Consider the following 20,432-nt stretch of genomic DNA (forward strand, 5'->3'; position numbering starts at 1 on the left):
CCCTGCCAGCCGAGACCCTGACACCGGAAACCTCTGCCTCTGCCGGTGGTAATGTCCTGGGCTCATCGCGGGGGCAAAAACTTGAGGCTGATGGCAGTCTAGGAGTAGACTATTAGAGAGAGGTTCATATGCTGCCTTAGCTCTACTTTAGTGTTTTAACCTATAAGAATGACTGTAATAAAAGCTACTGTATTTTTCTCCTGGTTTATCATCAACCCACCGTCGTGCCACCCATTACATCCTGCTACAACCACACCTTAGTTGGGTGAAGAAATTATAAATAGAGGGACATGCCCTGGCCTGTGTGTCTGGGTTGGGCGATTGCAGGCAAATCTAAAGGTCATCGTTAGATTTCCGGTCATGCGCCTGGGTTGCTGGTTTCAACCGGTCAGGGCGTACCCAGAGGCAACCAATTGAAAGGCAAACCAATGGGATGTTTCTCTTCCACGTTCTCTCCCTCTCTTTCCCCCTCCCTTCACGTATCTCTAAAAATAAATAAAATCTTAAAAAAAAAGAGAGAGCTCAGAGGGACAGGGCAGTGTGCAAGGTGTTCCCAGCTTCATCTCATAAAGCAAGATGCATGTGCTGGGGCTGCAGGGCCTTCCTGGGTCTAACGTGGGATTGGAGGGGGTAGCTGGTCCCTTTTCCCTCTACCCACTTCTTCTGGAGCCCTTGATGTTTCCTCAGCCCTCACAAGGCAGAACACACAGCAGGCTCACCATCTGTGTTTATTACAAACTGTTTAATTGCATCGCATCTTAATAACTTTACAAATACAGAACTACACGCCAGTCTGAGGGTGCTCTGTAGTGAGTCACTACAGACTAGCCCAGACTCAGCTTAATGCTGCTATCACCCATCCAGGCGCAGTATCAGCGGTGGCCTCAGCCATTGCGGTAACAGGGCCTTGGAGGACAGCTGCCAAGTGCAGCCAGGGCACTTGGCTTCAGGTCTGTGCAGGTGCTTCGACAGCACGATGTTCATTCTCTGTCCGCTGGGTCTCCATGTACTTTCGCATCTTCTCAACTATCCAGGAGGGTAGGACAAAGGATTTCAGCTCCTCTAACTTCAGGTCCACGCATCCTCTGGCACAGACACGGAGGAAAAAAGTTGAAGACAGGATGGAGGCCCAGGCTCACCCTGGGGGCTGCTGTAAGGCAGGGAAAAGGGTAGGGGGACAGATCTACTGGATTTACCTATAATCATCGCTGGCAGCGAGGTCCCGGATGTCCTCCTCAATGAGGAGGTAGGCCTGGAGCGGGAGCAAAGGCAAGTGATTACCAACTCTGATTCATTTCTGTCTAACTTAGTAACACTTTATTAGACAGCTGCTTAAAATAAGGGCTGTAAAGGAGGGGGCATAGTTAATAATTTGGTATGGAGAGTAAATAGGGAGAGACTGTCTAGGGAACAGTTCCTTGAGACAATCTTTCATTCAAATAGAAACTTTTATGGGTGAGGGAGTGAAAATTGGTGACTGTAACTTCTTCCTCTTTTAAAAAAGGACCCTGAGCCCTGGCTGGTGTGGCTCAGTGGATTGAGTACCAGCATGTGAACTGAAAGGTCACAGGTTCAATTCCCGGTCAGGGTATATGCCTGGGTTGGAGGCCAGGTCCCCACATGGGAGCATGTGAGAGGCAACTGACTGATGTTTCTCTTCCTCTCTTGCCCTCTTTCTGAAAATAAATAAAATATTTTTAAAAAAGGACCCTGAGGTCCCATTAATAACAAACTGGCATGAGAGCTGGCAAAATACACGTGGAAACCTGTACTTTGAGGAAATCTGGAGGAAGCTCTGCTAACTCTAGGAACCAAGAGTATTTGGTTTTGAACTTTGGGGCAGAAAGGAACACTGTCTAGTCACTGGGCTGCGTTGTCCCGGCGCCTATAAAACTGCTCTGGCGCCATGCCACGGGCCGAAGTGGGAGCAGGCCCTCTTGTGAGCGCGCCGTACAGAGGATGCTGCCCGGCATATGAGAAAGAGTCTTCCGAGGGAGCCGTTTCTTTCTAGTCTTAGGGTTGGGAATAATTAACTGTGTGTCCCTTGAGTAATTTGACTGTCTTCATCTTAAGGGCACTGTGAACTTTGTAACAGACCAGGTGTTCTTGAGAGGGGCCTAGAGCTGAATTTGTGAAAACTTGGACGTGTACTGGTCTCCCAGGCCAGCAATTAAATCAAACACACACAAAAACTAGCTTTGCTCATAGCTTAATTTTAGATCTTGTTTTTCCTTTCCCTTCTTATTTCTTATTTATGTTATGTTGTACTTTATGAATCAATGGTAAGTTCCCTGAAATCCTTTTTGAAGCAGGGCGTAGGTTTAAATAGAGTAGTAAAATAAAAGATAGCTTTCAATACCAGGAAGGAGATGGTATACTGGTGTACAAGGCCATTAGATTCTTGGTGTATCATGATAATGCAGTAATTGACTGAGCTGCTGAGTCTTGGGGGGTCGGGGGTGGGGGAGGGGCCACCGCCTGTGATGGACAAAGCCCCGCCACGGCTTTATAACTTGTGCAAGGGTGATTTTCCTAAGGTCGAGGCTTGATGTGAGCAGAAAACTCTTGAGGTCATTCCAGGAGGGGCTGCCAGGTGTGGCAAACACGTTTCGCTCCTACTGACAAGGGGTGCTGCCTGGGGCACTGTGTCGAGGACAGATTTTCTAACGGTGTCTGGTGGCAGAGTGTTGTGATGGATGAGCGAGAGCTGTCAACGGCACAGGGATAAGTAATATGAAGTGTGTCTTGTACCTGCTGTTGGACACAGCTAACAACATCTAAACAGGAGGGTCAGAGGTGAGGGGTGCTGTATGGGAGACCTAGGGACAGTGAAGGGAACCCAGGGATTACAGCCTGACCTCCAGCATGAAGGAATGGGCCCCCTCTGCCCTTAAGAGCCTCCCTTTCTATATTCATCAGGCTTTGGAAGTCTCTCACATTTGGAGGTAAGCTGCCTCTCATAGCCAGAACCCTGGCCGCTCAGCTGGAGAGGTCTCTGGCAGTGCCACGAGGAAACAGTGCTTACCATCTTCCCCCCGGTCGCCCGCATGTGATGTTGCTCGGCCAGCCAGTGCTTGTCCTGGGGATCAGCTGCATACTGTGAGGAATGAAGTCACAGAGGAGACATTAGCCTGACGGGAGGGGATCTTCTCATTTGGTTGTAGAACACACCCTCGGCCCTTGTTGGGAACTGTCCTGCCTGGTTTCAGAAGCTGTAACCCCTCATGGCTAAGGCTGAGGACCTTAGTATGGTCCCAAGTAACGGACCTTGGGACCATAAGCTACTAAGGAGACAAAGCTTATCTCCCTGGCAGGGACACCGCCTCTGCCCCCTTTAACTTCACCCTGCTTGGCCCTGGGTGGATAACGGGTTAGCCAATGATGGTAAGATTCCTCAAGGGAGGGATGACCTAAGACAGGCACAGTCATGGAAGGGCCCTCAGGGAAGGACTGGGAGGGGGCTATAGAAGAAGGGGGTGATGGACCCTCACCTCTTGGCTTTGACATAGCCTGAGTCCTCATTCTGTCTGCAAGAAGTCTCCTAATCTCTTGGCTGCCTTCCTTCCCCTGCCTGACTTAAGCCTGAAACAATGCGGTGCAGCCCCGGGCAGGAATAGGAGGTTCCCCAGGGCAATCAGGCCTAAGAAAGAATGGGTAAAACCCTGTGAAACCTGCTTTGTTAAGAATGTCCTCAGTTTTCTGATAAGGGTCCAAGCAGGAAATGAGTTTGTTTTCCAAAGTTTTATAGCCCTTTAGCTACCTGACCCTGACTCAGAAGCCCTCAGAGTTCTTTGAATGTTATCTATTGTGTGATCCTTACCGCCTGACAATGACTGATGAGCTTTACTTGTATTCCTGTGCAAACTGAACCCAATAAAAGCCCAGGGAGGAAGAGGAACAGGCTCAAGGCCCTTCTCCTGTGAGATCAGCCACCTTTCCTTCCTAAGCAGATCATGTCTTGGTAGACTTATTCTCATCCATGGCGGATGTGGGGGGTCTGCAGGCAGAGTCCCCCCACAGGCCCTTAAGCAGGTCTCATCAACAAGCCCTTGTCTTGGCTGGGTGGATGTAGTGGGCGCACAGACCCCTTTAAAGCAAGTGCAGGGGAGCCCAGGAGGCCAGGGGTGGGGCCTGATTTCCAGAGATTTCGTTCATATCTAGTCCCCAACCCTCTCCTTTCTCAAGCATCTCTGATGAGTCAGACTGGTGACTATTGTTACAGAGCTCTACTCCTCTTTGCAACAATGACCTGAGGCAGCCTGTAACACATATGACTGGTATGGTGGCCAGACTTACTAAAACAAGAATCAGGACACTTCGTGCTCCGGGGGAGGAAGGACAGCAGCATAGTTAACCTGGTTTGTGAATCAGACAAAAATGCTTAAAGTCTAGTTTCTGCCACTTACTAGATGGCAGAGGCCTGGGCAGTTATTTCCTTGAGACTCAAATTCTTCATTTGTAAAACAGACAGTATTAATACTTGTAAGGTGGTTACAAATAAATAAAACGGTGCATGAAAAGTGCTAAACAGAGCATCTGACACACAGCAAATGCTCAATGAAGGTAGGTTTTGTTTTTTAAAAAATCCTCACTAGAGGATACGTTTTTTAATATTAGAGAGAGAGGAAGGGAGAAAGAGAGAGAGAAACATCAATTGGTTGCCTCCCTTATGTGCCCTGAGCAGGGATCGAACCTGCAACCTTTTGGTGTACAGGACGATGCTCCGACCAACTGAGCCAGGGCATTAAGGTAGGTTTTATAAAGTAGGCATAACCTTTGAAATAGAGACCCAGCTGGGAAATATGTATGGTGATGACCTTTGAGTTTAAATAATTGTTTCACTTCCCCTGTAATATAAATGTCAGTCAGAATTTTTAAAGTGTGCACTTTCTGGCCCAGCGATCCCATCTCCAGGGATTACCCTTCAGGATCACCCACACACGTACACGGGCACGTCTGCTGCACCACTGCTTATGACAGCAAAACGGCTGGAAAAAACAAATACCCGCCACCAGGGACAATGAAATACTCTACGGAATATTTACCCTATGGATTCTGTACAGCTGTTAAAAATGAAATGAGGCAGACTTATTCAATAACATGGACAGATCTCTAAGGTATCATCCATCAGCTCTACAGTGGCTAGCACACTTTTTCTGTAAAAGGCCAGTTCGTAAATATTTTAGGCTTTGCTGGCCACATACAAGAGGTACATCTCTGTCGCATACTATTCTTCATTTTTCAGCCCCCCATCCCTAAAACTCTAAAGCCCTTCTGCCCTGGCCGGGTAGCTCAGTTGGTCAGTGTTGCCCCGAGACACCAAGGTTTGTGGGTTTGATCCCAGTCAGGGCACATACAAGAAGCAATCAATGAATGCACCAATACGTGGAACAAATCTATGTTTCCCTCCCTTTCTCTCTCTCTCCCTTCCTCTTTCTCTCTAAAAAATCAATGAATAACAATGTAAAAAAAGTACTTTAAAAATGTAGAAACGTTGGACCTGGCTCACAGCCCCTAGTTTGCCCTGCATGCAATGTAAGCTCCGTAAGGGCAGGGAGTCCTGCGTGTGTGTTTGGTTCGCTGCTGTCTCTCTAGCACTTTGTGAATGCTCTGCACTCAGTTTTTGTTTGATGAATGAATGAATTTTGGGGTGAAAAAAATAAAATCAGAGAACAATATGTGTACTAGGAATTCAGTAACATAAAATACCACTAAGGGACAAGGAAGGACGCACATGAGGAAGGGGAGTGAAAATGCTTCCGTGGTATTGGTGAGGCCTTGAGGGGAGGAAGTCAGAGTCAAGGGCAAAGGAAGCTCTGTGTTTTGTTCCCTGTTAGCTTCTGTGTATTGTTTGAATCTTTTTACAAGAATGGGTTTGTAAATTATTTTTATAATTTGAAAAAGTTGAAGAAAAATTTGAGTAATGCCTTTAGGTCAAAAAATTGACAAAAGGTATAGTAGGCAGTTTACTTAAGATACCAACAGACTGCAAATGAATGAAAGATGCTATTGTCATGAACACAGAATCAAAAGTAAAACCCATTTCCCTTCACTTGTCAGACTGGAAAGATTACAATGAGAGACAGGACCCGCTGTCCACTGGTAATGAGCGTGAGCCGGGAGCTCATTACAAATGGGGGGTCTAAGAAGTGGGTAATAACGCTCAACGCTTACTGAGCTTCACCCTTGCTGTGTGCCAGCCATTGTGTTGGGTGCTTACCTGCACTCTCTCAATTTACCCACCCTGTGAGTTAGCCTGTATCATTCCCATTTCACAGATGACAAACAGGATCAGAAACGTGGAGCCACTTGCCCAAGGTCACACAGCTAGTAAGTGATGGAACCAGGACCGAAACCTTACTCTTAACCATCAGGCCATGGAAGTCAGTAGGTCCAAGAGCGTGTCTATTTGGGGGATGATGCAATGGCATGGGGGCAGGGGGATTATCCTCCCTCCTGTACAGGTGAAGGGAGCAGCAGGAGTGAAGACACTATGGAATACGAAGAAGTAGCAAGTAGGCAAATTGTCCGGGTTGTAGGAATCCCAAAATATAAGACTGAAACGGTAGAGGGCACAGGTCTGCCCTTCAAAGAACTTGAACTTGTGCAGAATGTTGTAGACTGAGTCCGTGATTCTGGGATCTCGGAGGGGATATGTAGTTCTGGCAAGGGGGCCAGGCCTTATGAACAGATGTTAAAAACATGTCTTGCATACACATGCAGTTTTTGTTCTTAATATGTTTGGATGCCTGTGTGACGAATACAAATTCACTTAAGAAGGGGAATGAATTCATGACTCCCGCCCATCCACTGTGTCTCAAATGGTGGCGACCAAGCACAGCTGCTCTCTGGAGGCAGTCCCCTCTTTGAAAAGGGTTGGAGCCACCACCTCGCCCTCATCTCTTCACAGACAACGGAAGAAGGCCGTGTTTAAGAGCTCTGGCTTGGCTGAGGACAGACCCAGATTTGAACCCTGACTCACTAATTACTAGCTGAGTAACTCTGAGCAAGTCACTTAGCCCTTCTCAACCGTAACGATTTTAAAGGACAGTTCCATGAGACATCGGTAAGTGCAGCGCCTAAAACCGTGTTTGGTACACAATAAATATATGAGGCAAGTAGCTAGAGGTGTTGAGTAAATTGCAAAAGACAAAGGTCAAGGGGAATGAGAACTCAGATGCCCTGACTCCCAGATTGGTGTTTGTCCCAAGCTTCCCTGTGCCATCTAGAGTCCCCACTGTCACATGGTCCCCTGCAGGGACCTGCCTAACCCCCAGCACTCACCTACCTTAAAGAGGTGTGGGTGCTTGATGTAGATTCTCCCTCTGGTGCCCCCCATCCCCAGGGCTCTGAAAAGTAACAGACAAGTGGTAAGGATTCCAGCCGCTGGAGTCCCAGGGGTGGACCCCTCCCTCGGTGCCAGAGCTCTCAGACTTACTTGTTGGCTCGAGATCCTAACACAAAGGTGGTTGACTCGTTCAGCCGAGCTGGGTCCCACTGTGTGGGAAACAGAAAGGCAGGTAAGGGTGAGGCTGATCTGTTGGGCAGAAGGAAGTACTCCTCCCCCGCCCCTCTACCGACACTGCCCTTGTCCATTATTCAAAACAGTTGATTCAAGAAACTGAATACTTACAATAGGCCAGGCCCTGTGCTAGACACTGGGGATAGAGATAGGAAGACAGTCTCTGTTCTCCAGGGAGCCACAGACTTACATGTAGGGATAATGACACCATCCCGAGATGGGCAACGATACAGGTGAGTACAGGGTGTGGGGGTGCCAAAGGGGAGGGTGATAGGAAGCCTGAAAGTGGTAATTCCCAAGTTGATTCTGAAAGGGTGAGCACGAGTTAGGGTGGCGGGGAGGAATGCGAGCTGGTCTGGCATGCCGGGGAGACTACCAGCAATTCTGTGTTGCCCAGAGAGAGAGCACAAATTAGGGAGTGGGAATTAAGGAGGCTCGAGAGAGAAGCCGGGAGGGCCTGGAGGCCCTGGAGCATCTTCCTCATTCTGAAGGCTATGGGGAGTTACTGGGGGCCTCTACACGGGGGTGAGGGGGCTTTAAAGATAGCCACCCCCAGATTCGCTTTAAAGACAGCAGCTCATCTTCTGCAATGTGGCTAATGGATTTGAAGTGGCAGACTACAGGCGGGGGAGGGGGAGGAACAGAAATGGTGCAATTTAGAGATTGTTCTAATAGAGCACTTTGGAAAGAAAATGAGGGCATGAGCTAGGACAGCTGTAAGGATGAAGAGCGTGAATCACAATTGTGATACATTTAGGAGGTGGAAGCATCCAGGATTTGACTGGATGCAGGGAGAGGAAGGAAAGGAAGCGGCAGAGATGGCTAAAATAGAGAATGTAAAAGAAGGCCTGCGGAAAGATTCAGACTTCCGTTTTGGGTACATGGAGTTTGAAATGCTACGGAAATTCCAGGCAGGCAGGTCTAGCAGACAGGAGGATATTCGAGCTTCAAACTAGAGGGAGGTGCGGGACAGACAAAGAGGCGGGACAACTCTGGCGCACGCTGGTCCTTGAAAGCATGACGTGAACGATTCAGATCATCCAGAGAGAAACCTGGTGGTCAGTGGGCCGAGGAGACAGTTCTGGGGATGCCCCCTTTATATGGGTCCCTGCTGAGGAAGAACTCACAAAAGAGAAGGGGTGTCTGGGGAGGGACAGAAAGACCCGAGACCCAGGAGAATGCAGGGCCACCTGGTTTATGAGAGCAGTTTTCTAAGACAAGTGTGGTCACCCTATGAAAGCGGAGGGCTGGTAGGACAAGAGTGGGCCATTTATACCAGACACAGCCTCAACCAGGACAGTGGGGCTTTACCTATTTTACCGGGCTCCCACACCGGACTTTACTTAAAGGGTTCTGCTTGCTAAAAGAGCTTGCAACAACTGTTCTGGGGGCAACAGAGGCTCATGGTCAAGAACACAGACTCTGGTGTCAACTGACCTTGTGTTTGAGACTTGGCTCCTCACTTCCTAGTGTGCAACTTTGACCAAGTCCCTCCGCCTTGGTGTACACACGAGTGTATAAGGTAACTAAATGAAATAATTTCTACCCATAGGGAGCTGGCAGGAATGGAAGCTCCTCAACTATAGAAAAGCAAAAGAATCTATTTCATTAAGGTCATTACAAAGATGAAGTGAGGTAATCCACGTAAAATTCAGGGCAGTGCCTGGCATATATTAAGTACTGCATAAGTACTAGCGACCACTAGCTTTTGCAGGGGGAAGCCTTCAGCAGGCTCAAGCCTTCTCTTTGTTTTGCCCCTAACTCCAGCCCCTGCTTGGGCTCCTTCTGAGTGGCCAGCACTGGGGGCAGGGGAAGGGGCAGATGGCCCTGGACTGGCGTGTACATGTCCTTCACCACCCCCAGCCTCTTTCCCTCATGGTGGGCCCCGGAGCCTTGACGGAGTCTCCCTGGGAGAGAGGTCGCTGCCACGCTCACATACTCATACCTTGGGGCCTTCTCGGCGAATTGGTTCACAGGATTTTGGTTTCCACCTATTTAGAAGGCAAGAAGAAAGGTGAATTCTCCAAGGTCAGGTCCAGGACTGGCAGCAAGTCTGCTGGTGGCGGGGGGGAGTTCCCCACACACCCTCACTTTAGCCCTGGGTGCGCTTCCTCCTGGCAGCCCAGCGGAGGAGGTACAAAAGGAGAAAAGCACTAGACTAGATGCCGCCCCAGGATATCGAGTCCAAGAACCTCTCTGAGCTGCGGTTCTCATCTATCAAGAGGAGGTCACAGCAGCAACTGCTGTTGTGTCCGTGAGGAATGCCCTTGCTCAGGCAAGACACAAACCGAAGGCATGATGGTTACTGCTACCCCATCTCCCCAGCCAGTGGCTCCAAGCTGTCCCCATCACCTTTAACCAGACCAGTGGGGCTTTATCTGCTTTATATACTGGGGCTCTATGTGAAGTTTTATTTGAAAAAAAGGTTCTCTTGCTTGAAAAATCTTTGAAAATGACTATCCTAGAGGGAATGGAGGTGTTTTGGACCTTATTAGCTGTATGGCCTTGGGCAAGTAATTCTCTGACTCTGCTTCCTGATCTGCAAAATGAATTATACCTTCATCGGAGGGTGGTTGTCAGGATTAAAAGGTACGTATGTAAGGTGTTCGGACCAGTTATGGTACATTATAAACATTCAATATACACTAGCAGCACAGAAAAGTCTGGTGTTTAATCAGGTTGGGCTGAACTGTTCTGGGGCAAAGGCAGATAAAACCACCTCCTACTCACTGCTTTCTTTTCCTGCCCCTCAAACCTGGGTAACCCTCCTCCTCACCGCCTTAGCTGAACAGAACTGCTGTCTAACGGAACAGAACTCTGGCCTCTTTCCCTCCACGCCCATTCCCTCCCTGCTCCTCCCTCCGGCTCCGCTGGATCCTACTCACACCATGCCAGTGGCTGCCCGGTCATTTGACAGGATGTGTCCAGGAGGCCGTCCCTTCCTCTGCCACAAAGAACAGCTGTCAGAGGCCTGACCCCATGGAAGCCCCCCTCACCCCACTGGCAGGTGCAGGGTCACTGTTGGAGATGGTTCTTCCAAAGAGACCAAATGATGCTTGAGAGTGAACGGGGAGAGTTGCGTGTTTCCAGCGTTCCTGCCCCTCAGGCTAGAAAAGCCCCAGGGTGCACTGGGGAAGCCCACCCCCTTCTCTGGAGCTTCGAGTTCCTTTCCCGGCCAGGAAACACAGGGATGGTTTACCTTTTTGGGAATGGGACTTCCTCGATGGGCACCTTCCTCTTCTGCCTGCCGACCACGCTGCAGAAAAAGAAAAGGGAGTCAGGGGAAGGCCAGTGCCTGGGGGCTACAGAGGACAGGGCCCCTGGACCTCGCCCCCCAGCCCTTCCCTGAGCCAGGCCTCGGAAACCCTCTCAGCAAGGTGGTATTGGGACCTGGTCCTACAAATGGATGCTGCATGGAACCCCCCAGGGCCCACGGATTTCACCTGCCCTGGGTCTGATCGGCCTCCCCCTCCAAGGCCCCAGGGCAGTGACTCTGACCTTTATCCCCGGAAGCTCATGGGTCAATCTGGGTATGACTTTTTCTCCATCTGAGAACAGCAGTTTAGCCTGGAGAGAAGAGACCATGCTCACCATCACTGTTTTGGTGGGGGTCTCTCTGCCTTCCTTTTTACAGACACACTCCAAACTGGGTCAGGACTGTGGGTCACAGTCAGTACAAGGGCTCTCTGAGACACGCACAGAAGTAGGTATCTATGTTTTTAAAAACTTGTGTAATTAATGATCACTGTTTAAAACTTAGAAAATGTAAATAAGTAAAATAATCAAACCTGATAGCTCAGTATCCACAGAATACTGTTAACATTTCAATGTAAATTCTTCTTCACTGTTTTCCATGTAAATATGTACTATAGGTGTTTTCTAACTAAATGCCTCAATATACTGCACTTTCCTCAGTAAGCTGCCGTTTTCATTTAATAAGCATTGCGTGCTTAGTAGGTGACTGCTGGGGATGCAGCAGGAAGTAACACAAGCAAGGAAGGTCCTTACTTTCGTGCAGCTCATATTCTGTGGGCGATCTGAATAACAAGCAAATAAATAAACATATAAATAGGGTGATTTCAGATCACGAGAAATGCTCTGAAGAAAAAACCACAGGCAGATGGGACAGAGACTCGCCAGAAGGGAGGGCCCCTTGAAGCAGGTGGTCAGGCCCGGCCTTGCGGCCTTGCTGAGAAGGTCGCCTCTGAGCTCAGGGGTGGAGATGAGGAGCTACATTACGCACTGTCTCCCAGCAGCTGCCTCCTTCTGAAAACACTTTTCTATTGGCTCCTGTGGCCACACTTCCCTGTTTTTTCTCCCATTTCTCCAGCCACTCTTTCTTAGCCTTCTTCACTGGCTTATCCTCCTAGATCTGGTTCTGTTCACTGTGTCCTCTTTCCTCAGATATTCTATTGGCTTTTCTCCACGCTCACAGCTTCAATTAACATCTATGCACTGATGACTCTGTAATTCCCATCGTCTGCTGTAGCCTCCCCTTTGTGCTCCAGGTTTATTTAGGAGTCTGCCCAAGTCCATGTGTGGCTGTCCCAAATAGGCTGAGTCCAAAAGTGAACCACGACCGTCTCCTCCAAAAGTTGTTCCTTTACAGTGAAGAGTGCGCAAGTCTCCATGCACACGTTTGTATTCTGTTATTTCACACCTGTCTGCCTGACAGGGATGTAAGGTCTACAGGTGCAGGAACTCTGCTCTCTGTTTGCCATTCATTCATTCGTGCATTTGTTCACTCATTCATTCAACAAACAGTGTACTCACATTAACAGTCATGTTCTAGGGCTAGGAATATGGCAGTGAGCAAGATCAGGCCTCAGCTCTTATAAAACTCAAGATTTTGCCCTGACTGGTATGGCTCAGTGGTTGAGTGCTGGCCTGTGAATCAAAGAGTCGTCTGTTCGATTTCCAGTCAGGGCACATGCCTGGGTTGCAGGCCAGGCCCCCAGTAGGGGGTGTACAAGAGGCAACCACACGTTGATGTTTCTCTCTCTCTCAATCTCCCAACCTTCCCCTCTCCAAAAATAAATAAATAAAATCTTAAAAAAAACAAACCTCAAGATTTTAGCAGAGGTAGGGGTGAGAAGGAGGCAGAAAACAAACACATGAACTATTAATAATTTCAAGTTGAAATAGTGGCAATGAACAAGTGAGGTGACAGAGAGTGACTGGAGATGGAGAAGGAAGTGAGGCGTAGGCCTTGGAGGGAGTGGCCAGGGATGGCCTCTCTGATCAGCTGATATGTAAGCTAAATCTGAAGAGAAGCAGCAGCCAGCTACGTAAAGAGTTAAGGGCAGAGCATGCCAGGCAGTGAGAACAGCAAGTGCAAAGGCCCTGAGCTGATGTGCTGGAGAAGCAGAAGTATGGCTGCAGTATAGTCCGCAGGGGCAGGTGGGATGAGACAGTTAAAGAGGCAGGAATCTGTCCACGCAGGGCTCTGTGGGCCATGGTGAGACGTGAGGGTTTTATTCTGCCTGCAAAGTGAAGCCATTGGAGTGCTGTAAAGAGCAGAGGGGGACAACCTGATTCATCTTTAAAAAGATGGGTCTGCATCTTTTGTGAGAATGGATGGGAGGAAGGCAAGACTGGAAGTAGCTCAGGGCTGAGACATACATTTGGAATCACCAGCAGCTAAATTTTTAGGCTTCAAAGCCCAGGACTAGACGGAACCACCTGGCACAAGAATGAGCCACAGAAGAGAAGGATCTGAGGACTGAACTCAGAGTGCGCCCACAGTGAGGTTCGGGTAGCTGGAGGTTAGGCAGAGAGGATGAGCTGGCCCGGGAAGCTGAGGGACAGGGCTGATAAGGCTGCAGACAAGAGAGGATCATTCTAAGAAACATGACTCGATCCAGTGTGACAAATGCCACCGAGAAGCTGAGTAAGCGCTCACTGACGGAATGGAGTTCTGCCCTTTCAAAGCTGAGGTCCAGGCCCTGATCCTGCTCTTTCTCAAGGCTGTGCCCGAGTAGCTGGCCGGCCAGTCTTCTGGTAATTACCCTCATGGAAGTGAACTCAAAGCAGCCCCTGTGCCTTTGATTATGAAGAGATTTCCATGTCTGACAGCTAGTGGCTTCAGAGTCGAGCAGAGTCTGGGTGATGCTGACGATTCCTGTTAATAGCAGCAGCTGACACATGCGAATTCACTACTATCTTGGGGACACAACCATTTATAGACCTGATGTCATGCCTCCTGACCACACCCTGAGAGGCAGGGAGGCAGAAAGGGCGACAGTCCCCATGATGCCAAAAGGGGTGCGACTACCTGAAGGATCAAGTCACAAGTGCTCGCAGAGGTGAGATGGGCCTTGGCTATTCTAACTCTTGCCTGTCCTAAGCCACGGCTTCTGCATCCGTAAGTTAGGGATTAAAATGCGTCTCCTGCACAGGGCTTCTTCCGGGATGCAAGTGAACAAATGGTGTGAGAACATTTATCACAGTACCTGGCACATAGTAACCCCTTCCTCCCCTCTGTCAGCAACACCTCTACGCCCTATATGGGTGTAGGGGCTTCTCCGGCACCCCCACTGGTGACGGAACCACACTTCTCAGTGGAGCCCCACAGGTGAAGCCCAGTGCCTACCTCTCTCGTCCTGTTTGGCCTCACCTGCTCCAGGCAGCTCCGACAGGCCTCCTGGATCAGCTGCTCTGCATCCACTTCCTCCCCAACGTTGTCTCGCACGTTCAGTGCTGCCTTCTGGAAGAACTAGGGGGGAATGCCAAGAGGAAAAATCAGAAGTCCAGCTAATTTGCATCAACTTGAAGGAAACAGAATATAAAAGAGAAGCTTTTGGCTCTTCCTGCCACCTGGGAGCCTGGGGAGGGCCGGGAACAGGACTCTGAAATGACAAATACACGTGGAAGGTGGTGGTCCAGGGTCATCGCTGCTGGCCATCAGCGGGGTCTCCAGAACCAGAGGGAGCACACAGCTCTGCTTAACACTGGAGGTGTTGACTGCTCGGGAAGACTGAATTCCCTCTGGGCAAGAGATGTGCTGATATGCACCAAGCAAAGAACAACACAGTGACTCCTGGTGGCAAACCAAGCAAAGCCCGAGTCACCTGGGGAAAGGAACTAGGGCTCACGGGAGCAGTGGCTGGCTCGTGCTGAATTCCACAGCAACCTTCCTGCTGAGGCTGTTGGACGCAGAATCTGTGTTATGTTGTGCCCTCACAGATTTAAACTTACTGAGAAGTAAATAAAAGTAGATTGGTTCCCTTGTACTTTTGTTAAATGGCTTAAATATAAAAAAAATAGAAGAGAAGCGTTTATCATACCCTCATAGAGAAGGCAAAAGTGACCGTGAGTGTGGCTTTGAGATCAGGCAGACTTCGAGTCATATCCCAGGCTCGTTCCCCCACTCTACCCTCATTTAAAGAGGAGCACAATCACAGAGGTGCCCAAAGGACGGTCACTGCAGCATTACGTGTAAATAGTGCAAAATCAAATAACCTAAGTGTCCAGGTACAATTCAAGTAAATTACCATACCATGAATATGCAAATATTTAAAAAATCATAGTAAGGATGTATAGGAAGTACATTTTGACATGAAAGGTGTTCATCATATGCTGCCGAGTGAAGGAAGCAAGTTATAAAATAGTTTGGCATCACAGGAACCTATTTATGTAAAATAGCAAAAAGCAAACACAGAGACAAAAGAACTGTAAGAATATACATTAAAGTAACAGCAGTGATATTATGAACGATTGCTTTCTTATCTATATTTCCTCAATTTTTATAGGTACATGTATTATTTCTGCAGAAGAAAAAAGGAACACCAGTGCTCGAGGTGAACAGGCCAGGGCAGGCCAGGAAAGACCCAGGCCACAGAAGGTCCTGGCAGAGTCTGACTTCGCGCCACCTCAAAGCAGCCGCTGTGGACAGGAGGGGTGAGGCCTGGCCAGGGTGGGGATGCTGGCAGCAACGGAAAGTCACTGAGGGACTTTAAACCGGGAACACCACCACTGGATTACATTTTAGGGATCACTAATAGCTGTCATGGAGGGCGGGTTGAAAGAGGGAAAGAATGAGGCACTTAGGGGTTACAGCAGGGGCCGGGTGAGAGATAATGAAGCCCTGAACCAAATCAGAGGCAAGGAAGACGGGCACGCTGGACGGACCATGCAGTGGCCCACACAGGACTCTGAGACTGGATGTGGAAGACACAGAAGAGGGCAGAGCCCCCGGTTTCTGGTTTCTAAGTGAACGATGGTCCCACTCACACTGCGAATGGGACACGTCTGAAACTGCGCTCCCGATTTCCTCCGTGTCCCCCTTCCTCCTGTCAAGTCAACGTGATCTATTTTGCAGGTGCCCAGGGCCACTCGCTCGGGAGTGGTTTGCTTCTCTTTTTTCATCCTGCACATCCGAATCACTGGCAAATCTTGTGGATACTTTTAAAATAACATACAGAATCTTGACTCTCTCCTGACATCCTCACTGCTAACACCCAAGCCACTATCATCTCAAGCCTCCTGACTGGCTCTCCTGCGGTCTGTCCGCCATACAGTAGTCAGAGTAACTCTTTAAAAAGGTGCAGATCGCATGCTTTGCTCAACACTCTCCCAAACCCTTTATCTTACTGATAATAAAACCCAAGGTCCTTACCATGGCCTCAGAGGTTCTGCCTGAGCTGGGCCCCTGTTATATCTCCGGTCACCTTCCCTACTACTCTCCTCTGGCTCAGTCTCCCCCAGCCACACTGGACACCTCGTTGCTTTGAAGGTTCCAAGCACAGTCCTGCCTCAGGGCCTTTGGCCTTGTTCCCTCAGCTAGGGTGGCTTCTCCCCCAGGGATCTGCGTGGCTTGTTCTTTCCTCATTTTATTTAGATCTGTGCTTAAGTGTCCTTTTATCTGAGGGCTTTCCCAGCCACACGATCTATGAAATAGCACCCCTGTTCTCCACTGGTCACTCTCTCCCCCTTCTCCCTGGCATTCCCTAAGAAGGTACAAATTTGCTAAAGGGGGACAAGGACATTGTCCGTCCTGTTCACTGCCACAACCTCAGTGTCTAGAATAGTGCCTGCCATTACGGTAGGTGCGCGGTAAGCGATTCTTGAGGGAATGAGTAAACACAGGAGGAGGAGGTTTAGGAAAAAAAGAGTTCAGTGTGAAGTCTCCATGAGGCATTCTCATAGAACCATGTAGAAGTTTATAGTCCTAGATAATAATTTTAATTAATGATAATGGTGAGATTATTAAACAAGTAATAAAAACACTTTCTATGCTCCAAGCAGGGTTCTGAGCATAATCTCACTCATGTAATTTGACTCTCACAATATAGCTTGGCAAAAGAGGTGTTCGAATTACCCCCAGAGAGGGGTTCAGAATCGGAAAACGTTGGGTATCTGTGTGTTCTAGAGGAAGCCAGGGAGATAACGATGAAGGAAGGGATGCTCCTGAGTCTTCCTCCCGCTAACGCTTTACCTTTGCGTCCTCCTCACCTTCATGTACTTGTTGAACACGGTCTGGATGTCCTCGTTGATGCTAGGCTGCAGCACGGCTCGCAGGAGGTCCATGGAGATGGCAGGATCCGTGAAACTGCGTGCAGAGGGAGGCACAGTCAGGGGACATGTCCCAAACACATCCTTTCTTAGTCCGCCCAGCCAGTTACTGACATAGCATCCTTTGATAACACTAAGAGCTTTTACTGAAAACTAGCTCTGTGCCCAGGTTCTCTGCAAACGACACAGATGCGTACCTCTATTTCATTCTCGTAACTCTATGAAATGAGTATTATTTAAAAAGTGTAAGGGGTATTGTTGGTGGCAGTGGGAGGGAGGGAGGGAGGTGGGCTGGGTCTGGCCACCTCCAGTTCCGGCCCCTCTCCCCTTCTGCTGCAGGCCCACGATGCTGCGGTACCACACCTGAGAGGAGTTCAGTCCCACCGCCGAGAAACTCTACCTCGCCAACCCTAAGAAGGCACGTGTGGTTCTCAAATACAGGCATTCTGATGCGAGTTTGTGTATTAAAGTAACAGACGATTTAGTTTGTTTGGTGTATAGAACAGACCACGCTCAAGATGTAAACAAGACAGAAATTCCACAGCCAACTGATGCAACTTAAGGTAGCCAAGGAACCCGCAGCGTTGCCATGGACACGGACTGACTTGTTTGAAATGAAGACTGTTTGCCACCGTCTTAGGAATTAAGTATTTTCTGAATTTGAGAAAGCGCTGGGACCGAAAATACTTCATGTAACTAAGTGGGCTATTCCGAAGCCGAGAGATTTTTTGTACTTTGTTTCTGAATATTTACTTTAGAGAGCTAGGAATGTAAATGCTTTCAGTTAGCAAACTTTTATTTATTTTTGGAAATTGAACAAGAAATGTGACCATCCTGGAAACTTTCTGCAGATTATGTCCTGGGCAAAATATACAATTACTTCTTTTGGTAAGTTTGTATCAATAATTTGAAAATGAGATATCAAGAAAAGCCCATTTTTCCTTCCGTTTATTCATCTTAAAAGAAAGTAAAAGTAACCATTTTGCTGAATTGACACATTTCTCTTGGGCCATAAAATCTGTGCAGCTGATGACGAAGAACTATAAAATCCGGTGACTAGACTTACCTGTGCACAGCAGCACACCTGGTTACGGACAGGAGTGCAGCCCCCTTGTATCTGAGAGTAATTATGAAAACGAGTAGGCCTTATCTTGAACTTCCCAAATTTAAACGATATTTTTGAATACAAGGGCTTCACAGTATTACTGGCTGGTTGAGCAGACTCTGAATCTGAGCTTTCAGTGTTCAAACTGCATGAACGGAATGATCACTGATGGTCCACATTACAGGACATTTGTCACATATTTCCAATGTCCAGTTTTTCAGAAGGGCTGAGACACCCCTGCCCACTTCTCTACTTCCTTAACCAGGTGTCAAGCATGACTGTCAACTGCTACGTTTTCCAGTGAACCAGACGTATGATATTTACTACTTATTTTATATTTGTAACCTGAATTTTACCACCAAAGTGTAATGTTCACATGTTGATTCCGACATTAAAATATTTTTTGTTAGGAATTTGTCATATTGAGCAACACTCTGATAAGGAAAGTTCCATTAGCCATATGAATTTCGACATGTTTCAGAGAGGTCAGTAAATAAAATATTATGTATATATATTGTTTCTCTTGAAGTTTTTAACTCCACACAAATTACTGATTTCTTGACTGGAGTATACTGTATTCATATAAAGTGAGCCTAATGATACAGTAAGTACATTTTGTTTGTTTTGTTTCTTGGTACTTATTACATTTCTGAGCCTAGGTTGATGGCCAGGTTCTCTTCTGGACTAAGGAAAGTAACCCAACTAGAGTAGGGTTAAAAAAAAGGGTTAAGTACTATATAATACTTACACAGAAAAGTCTATACGCTTTAGCAAATAGCGTTACTGAACATTCATTTACTCACTACCCAGGTCAAGAAATACAATCAGCATCCCAAAGGCCATTTTATGCTCCCTCGCTTCCCTTTTATTATTTATTTAATAATAATTCATCATTACCCTATATCGCCACAGGGCTACCGCACCCTGTGGATACTATTTTTTAACCTCCATGCTACTCTGCCTCTTTAGAGCCCTCAAATACAGAGCTAGTGAGGGTTAGGGATCCTGTGTAATCCACCTGTCCCCCCCGATTTTGTACAGGAGTTCAGAGGGGGAAGTGACTCGATCGAACTCATGCAGAGTCACAGAATCTGAGCCTCCGCTTCCCCAATCCAGTGCTCTTTCTACTGCCTGACCCCCTCTTCTCAGCCTCTACACCTAGGCCTCCAAAGCTGCCAGGGCCTGGGCGGTAAGTCCCACCCAGGGTCAGCCTTACCTCGTTGTCATCTGAGAGCGGCGGCCCCTTCGCTGCACTTGCCGGTGTTTTATCATTATGTTCCAAGGGTTCTGTGGGGACCAAGGGAGCACATGTCACCGAGGTCTGTGATGCTTGCTGGGGTGAAGGTGGCGGGTGGGTGTGATGAAGTTAAACCTAGAGTGTTGCTTCTCAAGTGCTTACACCACCTCTCCCACTATGGGGTGGGGATGAGGGGGGCAGTGATTGGAAGGCCCTGCCAGGGAGGAGAAACTCAGGGAAAGTTTCCTGCCTCAAAAGTCCCGACCCCACCTTTTCAGGAACGGCTGGAGGAACGGACTCAGTGTTTACAGAGGGCCCACTCTGCGGCATCTGATACGCTGGGCACTTTACCTGCACTTATATCCCATCCCCCAAACCACCTCACGAGGCAGATACTAATTATCTCCGTTTTATAGAGGAGGAAACTGGAGCTCGGGGGAGCTGACAGCCCGGCCCACGTCCTCTAGCGAGGAGGGCAGCACCAGAATTTGAATCCAGGCCGTCGGGCTGCGAAAAACGCCAGCCCCCTCGGCGTTTTTCCAGCTACCTCGTTCCCTCGCCCGTAGGCTAGGTAGGGTCCCGGGAACCCGAAGCCCTGCCGGCCCGAGCCCAGGTCCGGCCCGGCCTCCCTGGGGACAGTCTCACCGTGAGAACCAGCTGTCCCGCTGCACCCAAATCTCCCAGCTCGGGGCCGCCCCGCTCTGCCCCGCCGGGTCCCCGCGGCTGCTCGGCGTCTCCAGTGGCCCCCATAGCGCCCCCAACCCTCACAAGCCCTGGCCGACTCTGCCAGTGGGCCGGAAAGCGGCCTCGTGACGTCATTGGAACGCGCGGCCGCCTGCCGGAAAGCGCGACGCGGCGAGCTGCGGAGTTACCCTGGGAACCAACTGCCGCGTCCGCCCGGAACTCGGGCGCTCAGAGTCCGGTGGGGCGGGGCGGGGGTGTGTAGGGAGAAAGAGGTGAGGGGAGGATCACGGGGGCGGGGCTACATTCCCGGAGGGGTGGAGTCTCGGGTGTGGATGGGGCATGTTCAGTCAAGAACCGTTCTCCGTCTGGGG

General features: G+C 48.9%; 1 protein-coding gene across 2 annotated transcripts; it reads right to left on the bottom strand.

The window, feature by feature from the left end:
* Positions 1–721: 721 nt before the first annotated feature.
* On the bottom strand, positions 722–20,216 carry DNTTIP1 (deoxynucleotidyltransferase terminal interacting protein 1). Of its 2 annotated transcripts, XM_024559637.4 has the most exons (13): positions 20,023–20,215; positions 19,357–19,427; positions 16,976–17,072; positions 14,139–14,237; positions 11,021–11,089; positions 10,722–10,778; positions 10,408–10,466; positions 9,468–9,513; positions 7,439–7,497; positions 7,289–7,349; positions 3,026–3,097; positions 1,197–1,252; positions 722–1,085 (listed from the first exon to the last, which is right to left on the bottom strand). In XM_024559637.4, the coding sequence occupies exons 1-13, from the start codon at positions 20,194–20,196 to the stop codon at positions 947–949; spliced, it is 1,059 nt and encodes a 352-aa protein (XP_024415405.2). In that variant the 5' UTR covers positions 20,197–20,215; the 3' UTR covers positions 722–946. The 2 variants fall into 2 exon arrangements, with proteins under 2 accessions (XP_024415405.2, XP_045050782.1); XM_045194847.2 differs by lacking the exon at positions 11,021–11,089 and having other exon boundaries at positions 20,023–20,216.
* Between the last annotated feature and the right edge of the window lie 216 nt (positions 20,217–20,432).

Source organism: Desmodus rotundus, chromosome 6 (genome assembly GCF_022682495.2).
Source record: "Desmodus rotundus isolate HL8 chromosome 6, HLdesRot8A.1, whole genome shotgun sequence".
Classification (NCBI taxonomy): domain Eukaryota; kingdom Metazoa; phylum Chordata; class Mammalia; order Chiroptera; family Phyllostomidae; genus Desmodus; species Desmodus rotundus.

Coding starts and splice junctions, on each gene's coding strand:
- DNTTIP1 (XM_024559637.4), bottom strand. CDS start 20,196: ATGACGTCACGAGGCCGCTTTCCGGCCCACTGGCAGAGTCGGCCAGGG. Junction 14,238..16,975: donor TGTTCAACAAGTACATGAAG/GTGAGGAGGACG, acceptor ATTCCCCCCTAG/TTCTTCCAGAAGGCAGCACT. Junction 10,779..11,020: donor ATGAGCTTCCGGGGATAAAG/GTCAGAGTCACT, acceptor CTTTTTCTGCAG/CGTGGTCGGCAGGCAGAAGA.